The sequence below is a fragment of the Chrysochloris asiatica genome, unplaced genomic scaffold (genome assembly GCF_000296735.1).
Source record: "Chrysochloris asiatica unplaced genomic scaffold, ChrAsi1.0 scaffold00053, whole genome shotgun sequence".
Lineage (NCBI taxonomy): Eukaryota > Metazoa > Chordata > Mammalia > Afrosoricida > Chrysochloridae > Chrysochloris > Chrysochloris asiatica.
In genome coordinates, this window is record NW_006408571.1 from 10,258,903 (window position 1) to 10,269,378 (window position 10,476).

The window sequence follows — 10,476 nt, forward strand, 5'->3', positions numbered from 1 at the left end:
TAACCCACTACACTACCAGGGCTCCTTCTTGTTGTTGTTGTTGTTGTTGTTGTTGTTGTTGTTGTTATGTGCCGTGGAGTCGGTTCCAACTCATAGCAACCCTGTACAGGGTTTCCGAGGCTGTAAATCTTTACGGGAGCAAAAAGCCTCATCTTTCTCCCGCGGAACATCTGGTAATTTCGAACTGCTAACCTTGAGGTTCGCAGCCCAATTTGTAACCACTACGCTACCAGAGCTCCTTACCAGGGCTCCTCATGTAATATAAAATACTGTGTGATGTGTTTAAAAAGCAACCAACCAATCAACCCACTGCCATGAAGTTAATTCCAACGCAGCAACCCTACAGGACAGAGCCCAAGTGCGCCCTGGGGCTCCTGAGACACTAAACCTTTACAGGAGCAGCGAGCCTCCTCTGTCTCCCTCAGAGCAGCTGACGCTGTTAGCAGTCCAATAGGTAGCCTTCTGTAACACCAGGACTCCTTTGTGATGTGACTGTTGTGTTGTTATTAAGTGCCATTGAGTCAGTTCTGACTCATAGCAACTCTGTATAGGGTTTCTGAGGAGCAATTGGTAGGTTTTAACTGCTGACCTTACAGTTAACAGTCCAGCGCTTACCCTAGAGCGCCACACCAAGATTTGTGTGACGTGATTAGTGGTAGTGGTGGTGATTATGTGCCATCAAGTCAGTGCCTACTCATAGTGACCCTGTAAACGGTTTCCAAGGCTGTCCGTCGTTATGGGAGTAGAAAGCCTTTCTCTTCCTCCTTAGGAGTGGCTGGTGGATTCAAACTGTTGATGTTGGAGTTAGCAGCCCAACGTGTAACCCACTCTGCCACCACAGCTCCTTGTGATGTGATTTTTTGTTTGCTTGTTTGTTAAGTTCCATCGAGTCAGTTCTGAATCATAGAGACTCTGTACAGGGTTTCCGAGGAGCAGCTGGTGGGTTTGAACCACTGACCTTGCGGTTAGTGTCCAGTATTTATTCTACAGTGCCACACCAGGATGTGATTCAGAAGAAAAAATCTAAAGGAACTCCTGAGGAAGCAATCATGGAAACAAGGCAGAGAAACTCTAATCTACATTCTGGAGCTTTGCCTTGCCACTCAGGACTGGCCAGAGGAGGGAAGAACTTGATGGGCGAGGGGAGGCTTAGGATCCTATCACAGAGTAGAAGCTCAAGTTACCCCCAAACTGACCCTCTATAGGGTCAGCCAGATCTGGCCCTTCCCCTAAACAGTGCCCTCCTTACCCTGGGCCAACAGGTCTTGGGTAGTCTTTCATCTCACTCTGTTCCTCCTCCCCATTCTGCCTCCAACAGGAACCTCAGCTCCAGAGTTTGAACATGTAGGAGATCCCTCAGCCCTTAAACTAGAGCATAAACCTGGAGTTTCTAGAAGAATCCAGGAGGGTGGCCCAATGACAGGAGGCACCCAGGAAGCAGAGGTGCCTCTGTGAACAAGGCTTTCTTTATTGGGGTGCGAGTCTGGTCACAAGTTATCTTCTACTTAGAAGTACTATACAGGAATATCTGAGTATCTTAGGAGTGAGAGAAGCTGGCCTGGGGGTTTGCTTCCCTGATCTTAGAGGACACAGAGATGGTGGAGAGAGGAGAGGTCTTGGAAGAGTGAGACTTCATCTTGGTCACATTGTGCTCTTCAGAAAAACTGGGCAACTCCAGAGTCCTCTCTTCTGGTGGGGTGTTGGAGCCAAGGAAGACCAGGTAGATGATGCCACCTATTAAGGCACCTAGGGGTGGTGCCACCACAGGCACCCACCACCAGTGCCCCCCGTCTCTGTGGGCAAGAGATGGCACCCATATCCACCTCAGGCCAAGACAGGGCAAGCAGCCCCAGAGTTCCCCTGAACCTGGGTCCCAGCCAGCCTCAGTCTGATAAAGGGACAGGGGCTGGTATGAGAATTCTCATCAGCGCCAGTCTGGGGAATAGTGGGGGCTCACGCCTGCCTCCCTAGGCCACTAGGGAGTGCTGTGGGCATGGTTCTCCTGTGTCTCATATCACCCCACCCCTCCACCTGCAGGGAGCCCCTGTAAACAGGCAGGCTGGGGATCGGGGCAGGACAGTACCTGAAGACTTCACTGCCCCAGCCAGCAATGAAGGTGAAAAAGCGGGGAGGCAAGTCCCGGGATGGGTTGATGGCATATCCTGAGTTCATGCCTAGAGACACTCCAATGAGGACAACCAGGAGGCCAACCGCCAGGCCCTGTGTCCCTTCCAGTGCTGGGCTGTTCTGCTTGTCCGTGATGGCGAAGAGACACAGCTGGAGCAACCCCGTCAAGAACACCTGGGAAGCAGACACCATGGAGCCCAAGGCCTCAGCAGTGCCCAGATCCAAGCACCCTGGCAGACACAGCCCGTGCCTTTCCAACCAGAGTTCTTGTCTTCTCTAGAGTAAGGGGCTACCTGCTGGCTCCTTCTTGAGGGGTGGAGGGCTTGGAGAGGGGCACCCGCCCTGGACCACTGACCTCATCCAAGAAGCCCTGCCACAGTGTCATGTGACTGGGAAGGTATGTGGCGAAAATGCCGGCGGTGGCTGTGGGACCAGTCACTGCCAGAGGTCCGTTTGAGAATTCGTTGATGGATGCTGTGGAAACATGGATTAAAATGTAGACCTGTCCCACTAGGTCCCAGAAATAAGGTCAAGGGTCAAGAATTGGAGGATACTTCAAAGGTTTTTTTCTCCGACATTCTCACAGGTCAAGACACTGAGGTCTGATCTGTCCATACTTCAGGGAAGGAGACTGAAGCCAAGGACAGGCAGCCCCAGACAGGACACTCACCGTGGAAGAGGCAATAGATGGTGGCAGCAGCCAGGAAGGAGCCCAGGAACTGACCAAGAACATAGATAGGAAACTTCTTCCAGGACATGAGACCTAGTGCGCAGTTGGCAAAGGTCACTGCCGAGTTCATGTGGGCCCCTGAGAAGAGGAACAAGTGTGTTGGGGGAGTGAGAGCAGAAACAAAATCGATAACAACAGTCACCATACTGGCTACCATTTATTGAGTACGTTCTCTGTGCCCAAGAAGCAGGTGCCACCATCTCCCTTTTATGAGTAGGAAAGTGAGGAATGTGCCTAAGATGGCCTGGGGGCCTGGTGTGGTGCTGTAGGATAAACACTCGACCATAAGATCGGCAGTTCAAACTCACCAGCCACTCCTCAGAAACCCTATACAGAGTTGCTATTGGCCAGAACTGACTTGATGGTACTTAACAACAACAAGTCTATATGGGTCCTGGTGTGGCACTGTAGGATTAGCACTGAACCACAAGTTTGACGGTTCAAATTCACCAGCTTCTCAGAAACCCTATATACTATATACTATGGGTTGGAATCAGCTCAGTGACACTTAACAGCAAGATGACCTAGTCAGCTAATAGAAAAGATGGGTTGAATTTTGAAGGTTGATTCTATAGAATGAGCCTCATCAAAAGAGGGAAAATTTAGAAAAAAATAATTCAAATTTTCATACACTCAGACTTTCTGGAGCTATGTAGGCTGAATAAACACCCAAAACTACTGCTCTGAAATAATTTTTAAACCTTAAACCAAAAATATTCCCTGAAGTCTTCTGTAAACCAAACAATTGAAAAAAACAACGGCACTTCCATTGAGTCGATTCTGACTCTTAGTGACCCCGTATAGTTTCCAAAGGAGCTCTGGTAGCAGAGTGGTTATGAGTCAGGCTGCTAACTTCCAGGTCAGCAGTTTAAAACTACCAACTGTTCCATGGGAGAAAGATGAAGCTCTGGTAGCATAGTGGTTATGAATCGGGCTGCGAACCTTAAGGTCAGCGGTTCGAAACTACCAGCCACTCCGCGGAAGAAAGATGAGGCTTTCTACTCCCGTAAAGATTTACGCCCTCGGAAACCCTGCACAGGCTCGCTATGGGTCGGAACCGACTCGACGGCACTTAACAACAACAATAAAGATTTACAGGTTCAGAAACCCTACACAGGGTCACTATGAGTCAGAACCAACACCATGGCACATCACCACCATCACCATAGTTCCCAAGGCTCTAAATCTTTATGGGAGCAGAAAACCTCATCTTTCTCCCACAGAGCAGCTTGTGGTCTGAACTGTCAACTTTGCAGTTAGCAGTCCAGTGCTTATCTTACAGTGCCATCAGGACTCCTTAACCGAACAACGTTTTTATTGTTGTAAAGTGCCATCGAGTCAGTTTTGACTCATTGTGATTCTCTACAGGGTTTCTAAGGAGCAGTTGGTGGGTTACGGCACCACACCAAGAGCACAAACAATTGTTTAATTTAATTTGTATGCAATGTCTGCCTTGAACATTGTGCTCATTTAACAATTAAGATCAGATTGTGGAAGGATTAGATAGTGTTTATGTCAATGGCGGAGGAATCATTTGAAAAATGAGGGTGAAAAAGTTTGTACAACTTGAAGAATGTAATAAATGTCGTGGAATTATACATGTAGAAACTATTAGTGTATGTTCTGCTTTCTATATTCTCAACAATAACAAAAAAAATGTTTAAACATAGGTTGAGAGGGCTCCATGAAGGGTTTGGGCCAGGCATGGTCAGAGGCCAGAGGTCCAGAAATGTTCTCCCTCTGAGTAGCTGGTAAGGGCCAAGCACCAGTTGGGTCAGAGAGGAGGCTGGCTAGAGGTGGTCAGGGAAGAGCCCAAAGGAGATACCCAGACTTGCTCAGTCGGGCGGGGTCAGGACTCACTCACCAGAGATGCCCCCTGCCAAGTGCACTCCCATGGTGACTCCAAAGCCAAACCCCAAGTTGACACTGAGGTAGCTCCCGAATTTTTTCTCTCCTAGAACCATCTGAGCCACGGAGCCAAGGCCAAATACCTGTGAGGGAGAACCTCTGAGAAGGCTGTCTGCACAGGAGACCCCACTGTGGTGGATGGCTCAGAGCTTAGTTCTTAACTTCTTGCCCCCACACCCTGGGCCTCCCCAGCATCACCTCTAAGGACCCTCTGCCATGCCTCGTTCTTCTGCTTCCTTCACTTCTAATGACCTCTTGGTCCCTTGCCACTGTTTATGCTTCACAGATGTAAACTAGTGAAAGCTAAGTGCTGGAAGTAAAGCTCCAAAAGTGGGGGTAGTGTAGATATTACTGAATGGACACCTCAACCCTAAAGGGCCCCTGAAGGCCAAAGGAGAAGACATGGCTGTCATGGGCATGGCTGCTATGGAGTGCATCCCTCAGATAATCTCACACTTCCAACTAGCCTTACCATCCCTGGAGGTTTATGGGGTTCTGTCTTGCCCTCAACTCCATTCCCGTTGCTCTCAGTCATCATTTCAGAACTTCTTGCTCTTCCATCCCTAATTGCTTTATCTCCTCAGTTACCTGTCTTCTCTCCCTCCAACCCTTCTCAGAGCAAACAGAGGCCTGAAAAATAGGGCCTCACTCAGCCTCTAGCTACTACCCAACAACACTCAACCTGCATATACATCCACCTTCTCCTTTAGCTGTGCCACAGCTCCTCCCTCTACAGAGATTCCCCTCTCACCTCTCAGATTCCACCCTTTCCCAGATCTGTTCCCACACAGTTAGGTCTTTTCCTTCCTGCCCTCAGCCCTGTCTGTCTCTCCAGCTATGGGCTACCAATGCCTTCACCCCCATTTAGTCAGACTCCTTTATCTCTCCCCTTACACTCGCTCCTCACACTGACTTTTGCCACAGTCATGGACTTTTTTGGTTTAGCTGACTTCAACAGTTTTGAACACTCTGTGCTTTTGGAAAGTTCCTCCTTCTTGGCCTCTATAATGCTGCTGCTGCTATTCTTCTTACCTCACTAGCCTCTCTCTCTTTCCTTTCCCCACATTTGGCTTCCTTCATTTGCCTCATGAAAGTGAATGAATTCAGGGCTCCATCCTTGGTAACTTTCATGTCTCATCTCAAATCACTCTTTCTGGGTCTTCTTACCTGGGCTTCAGCCATACCTCATGCATTAAAATTCCCCAAATCTCCACTTGGGAACCAGAGCCTTATTTCCAAATATCCACTGAGAATCTCCCAGGGTTCTACAGGCATCTCTCAGAAAACCTGCAACTTACCCTGCATTCTCCATCCTAGTTGGCCAACCAAGGCAAATGTCAACCTGTATGTCACAAACAAGAATTTCATCTCCCTTTCTCCTCAATCAGCTCTGCTTACCATCTGTCTCTCCCACTTTCACCCATCCTCCTCTTTGCAATCAGAGGGGCCTCTTTAACACAGAAATCCGATCATGTCTGCCCTTGTTAACTCATTGACTCATCTCCATTTCTAGAATAAAATCCAAACTCAGTACACCATTGTTGAAGCCCCATGGTTCCTTCTGCCTGTATCTCTTATCTGTCCCAATGTTCTGTATGCTTTAGCAATAGTATTGCTACTACATAATAGTAGCCATTATTGAGTACTTACTATAAGTTTGGTGCTATTATTCTCCCGTTGATAAATGGGCAGAGACTCAGTAGAGTGGCTTGTTGTTCTGTATATGGTGAGCCAGGATTTGAATTAGACTGTCTCAAACCAAATAACTACATAGCTCCATGCATGCATTGGTTTTTCATGGCTTGATAATAATTACTATTGAAGCATAAGAATCTTATCCCCATCTCTTTTCACCAGATCCATCTAGACAAAATGAAAACTCTTCAGTGGGGACTCTTTCTTTCCCCACATGCTCTGAAACTAAACTCCCTCTTAAAATCTTGTAAACCAGTCACTTCATGCCTCCTTTTCACCAGATCCATCTAGACAAGATGAAAACTATTCAGTGGGAACTCTTTCTTTCCCCACACGCTCTGAAACTAACCTCCCTCTTAAAATCTTGTAAACCAGTCACTTCATGCCTCCATTGCCCCCTCATTTTAAGTAGCCAATATCTAAGTTGCCCATCCCTATCTACACTGTTGTACAGAGGGGACAGCATTGATACTTGATATGAAGACTCCTTTCCTCTCTATTGGTATAGATGGTTCAAGCTCACCAGCAGCTCCTTGGAAACACTATACAGGGTCGACAAACTGACTCGATGGCACCACTCAACAACAACATCCACGAGTGGGCACAAATATGGATCTCTTCCCATCAGTAGGCCAGATCTTTGTCTTCCAAATTTCTTAGCACAGATGAGTGAGTGCCTCCTGTGCTGCCTCACTTTCTTGAAAGAGTTCAATTTTTGTTCTATCAATTCCTGGTGCCTTGTTCTTTGCCAATTCCTTCAATGCACCTTGGACTTCTTCCATCTATATCATTGGCTCTTGATCATATGTTACCTCTTGAAATGGTTGAACATCAACCATTTCCTTTTGGTACAGTGACTCTGTGTATTCCTTCAATCTTCTTTGGATACTTTCTGTATCATTCAATATTTCAAATTGAGGCTTGAATTTTCACGTCAGTTCCCTCAGCTTGAGAAATGCTGAGCGTGTTTTTCCCTTTTGGTATTCTGATTCTAGATCTTTGCACATTTTGTTGTAATATTTGGCTTTATCTTCTCTAAGTGACCTTTGAAATTTTATGTTCAGCTCTCGTACCTCCTCATTTCTTCCATTTACTTTAGCATCTCTACACTGGAGAGCAAGTTTCAGTGTCTCTTCTGGAAGGAAGAAAGCAAAAAGTCATTAAAAAGACAAGAAAGAAGAAAAAGGTTAAAATGGATGTACATTTTGACCTTTTCCTTTTAGTCTTCTTAATGACTTTTTGCTTTCTTCCTTTATGATAATCTTGATGTCATCCCACAACCATTCCAAAGAGAGGTGACCCAATGGAATATGGAAATCATCAGACAATATCTTTGATATCCTATGTGAGTAAAGTTTTACTAAAAGTAACACAGAAATGGCTGCAAGCATACATTGACAGAGAACTTCCAGAGGTTCAAGCTGCATTCAGAAAAGACCGTGGAACAAGGGATATCATTGCTGGTGTCTGATGGATCTTGGCTGAAAGCAGAGAATATTAGAAAGATGTTTACCTGTGCTTTATTGACTACGCAAAGGCTTTCAATTGTGTGGATCATGACAAGCTATGGACAACATTGCAAAGTATGAGTATTCCGGAACTCTTAATTGTGCTCATGAGGAATCTATACATGGACCAAGAGGCAGTTGTTCGAATGGAACATGGGAACACAGAATGGTTTAAAATTAAGAAAGATGTGCATCAGCGTTGTATTCTTTCATCATATTTATTCAACCTGTATGTTGATCAAATAATCCAAGAAGCTGGGTTCTATGAAGAAAAACGTGGCATCAGAATTGGAGGAAGACTCATTAACAACCTGCGATATGCAGATGATACAACCTTGCTTACTGAAATTGAAGAAGACTTAAAATATTTACTGATGAAGATCAATGAGCACAGCCTTCAGTATGGATTGCATCACAATGTAAAGAAAACAAAAATCCTCACCACTGGACCAATGAACAACATTCTTATTAATGGAGAAAAGATTGAAGTTTCCAAGGACCTCATTCTTCTGGGATCAACATAAATAAATACTCATGGAAGCAGAAGTCAAGAAATCAAATGACGGATTGCATTAGGCAAATCGTGCTGCACAAGACCTTTTCAAAGTGTTGAAGAGCAAAGATGTCAGCTTGAAAATTAAGGTGCACCTGACCCAAGCCATGTTATTTTCAATAACCTCATATGCATGCAAAAACTGAACAATGAATAAGGAAGACCATTGAAGAATTGATGCTTTTGAGTTATGGTGTTGGAGGAGAACATTGTAAGTACCATGGGCTGCCAAAAGAACCTATAGATCTGTGTTGGAAGAAGTGCAGCCAGAGTGCTCCTTGGAGGCCAGGATAGCTAAACTTCGTCTCTCATATTTTGGACATATTGTCAGGAGGGAGCAGTCTCTGGAGAAGGAGATCATGTTTGGTAAGGTGGAGGGTCAGAGAAAAAGAGGAAGACCCCCCAGTAAGATGGATTGGCCAAGTGGTAGCATCAATGGTGGCAACAATAGTGAGGTTGGCCCAGGATCAGGCAGTGTTTCATTCAGTTGTGCATAAGGTCGCTATGAGTCAGTACTGACTCAATGGCACCAAACAACAACAACAACAGCCTCCATGAATATAGGTCAAGTTCATCAAATTGTAGCAATTTACCCTCATTTCCTTTATGTTGTTTTTTTATCTTCCTCTAGTCAAGTTCTGATTATCAAGCCATCGAGGCTAGGTCAAATGGGTACTATCTGCAAGTTTGGGTATTCTTGCCAGATTCTCACTTCATATCAGTTGGATGCTTCATTCTCAGCTCTAGCCCTCTGTAGCTATGTCCTTGTCCATGGGCTCAGGTGTGCCCAGGTCTCACCACACTTCAAACCAACCAGCCCTTCCTCTTCTCACTCTCATCTCCAGGTCAACAGGAGTTTATGGATCATGGTTGAACTCAGCCCATTTCTTCATTGCTGCCTTTGTCTCTCTTCCACTCACAAGTAGACCAATGTACTTGTCAGCAAGCAAGCTTACATGCCTGCGTATATGTTCCTTTTGAATTTCAGTCTTACAGGGTTTTTTTCCTGAAGGAACTTGATTGCTTGCCTTAATGACTTCTCAGCGAACAACTTGCTTACTCTTGTAGTAGGCAGTCATACGGACATATTTGTTTTGGGTTTCATATGCTACCTATTGAAATGGTTGAAAATAGATAATTTCTTTTTGTATATTCTTTCTTCTCAATGACCTTTTGCTTTCTTCCTGTATGATGTTCTTGATGTCATCCCCCAATTATTCTGGTCTTCAGTCATTAGTGTCTAATTCATCAAATATCTGTCCTTGAGATGATTTCTAAATTCAGGTGGAATGTGTTCAAATATTTTGGCTCTTGTGGACTTATTTTAATTTTCTTCAGCTTTAGCCTGAACTTGCATATGAGCAATTGATGGTTTGTTCCACAGTCTGCCCCTGGCCTTGTTTTGACTGATGGATGATATGGAGCGCGAGAGCTTCTATCATGGAGGGCGGCGGCTAAACGATGTGCGAGAACTGCGCAGATCTGGTGGAGGTGTTAAATGAAACCCAGACCACGGAGCGGCGGGGTGAAAGGTGTCTGGAGAGCAGGTCGATGGGGAAACGATGCCTAGCGGGAAGAGACTGCAGGGGCTGTCCAGGCTGTCCTACTTACCCTGGACGCGAGAGCACTTTCCTAGCCTAACCGTTGGATCGTGGCTTTGAGGTGGGGTCGACCAACTTAGAGACCCACAAGCCCAGCCCAAAGTGTCTCACTACAACCCAATCGCCCCTGCTGAGCTTCTGCCTCTTGATTGACATTCAAGGACAGAAATCCCGCCTTTGAGCCAGACTTAAGGGCCCTAGCACAAGGAGATTCCTATTTAACAGCAACCACACAACCGCCACTTGTCTGTCTGTCGTACTGTGGTGGTTTGAATTGCTGTGATTCTGAGGGCTATGCCACCAGTATTTTAAATAACCAGCAGGGTGGACAGGTTTCAGATGAGCTTCCAAACA

General features: G+C 45.8%; 1 protein-coding gene across 1 annotated transcript in view; it reads right to left on the reverse strand.

The window, feature by feature from the left end:
* Nucleotides 1-1,537: 1,537 nt before the first annotated feature.
* Nucleotides 1,538-10,476, reverse strand: part of AQP7 (aquaporin 7) — an 18,453-nt gene continuing 9,514 nt past the window's right edge. Inside the window, exons 3-7 of the mRNA XM_006863157.1 lie at nt 4,722-4,848; nt 2,798-2,935; nt 2,483-2,601; nt 2,084-2,301; nt 1,538-1,793 (exon numbers count right to left, since the gene is read on the reverse strand). Of these exons, the coding sequence (XP_006863219.1) occupies nt 1,538-1,793; nt 2,084-2,301; nt 2,483-2,601; nt 2,798-2,935; nt 4,722-4,848 (858 nt within the window). The remainder of the gene's footprint in view (nt 1,794-2,083; nt 2,302-2,482; nt 2,602-2,797; nt 2,936-4,721; nt 4,849-10,476) is intronic.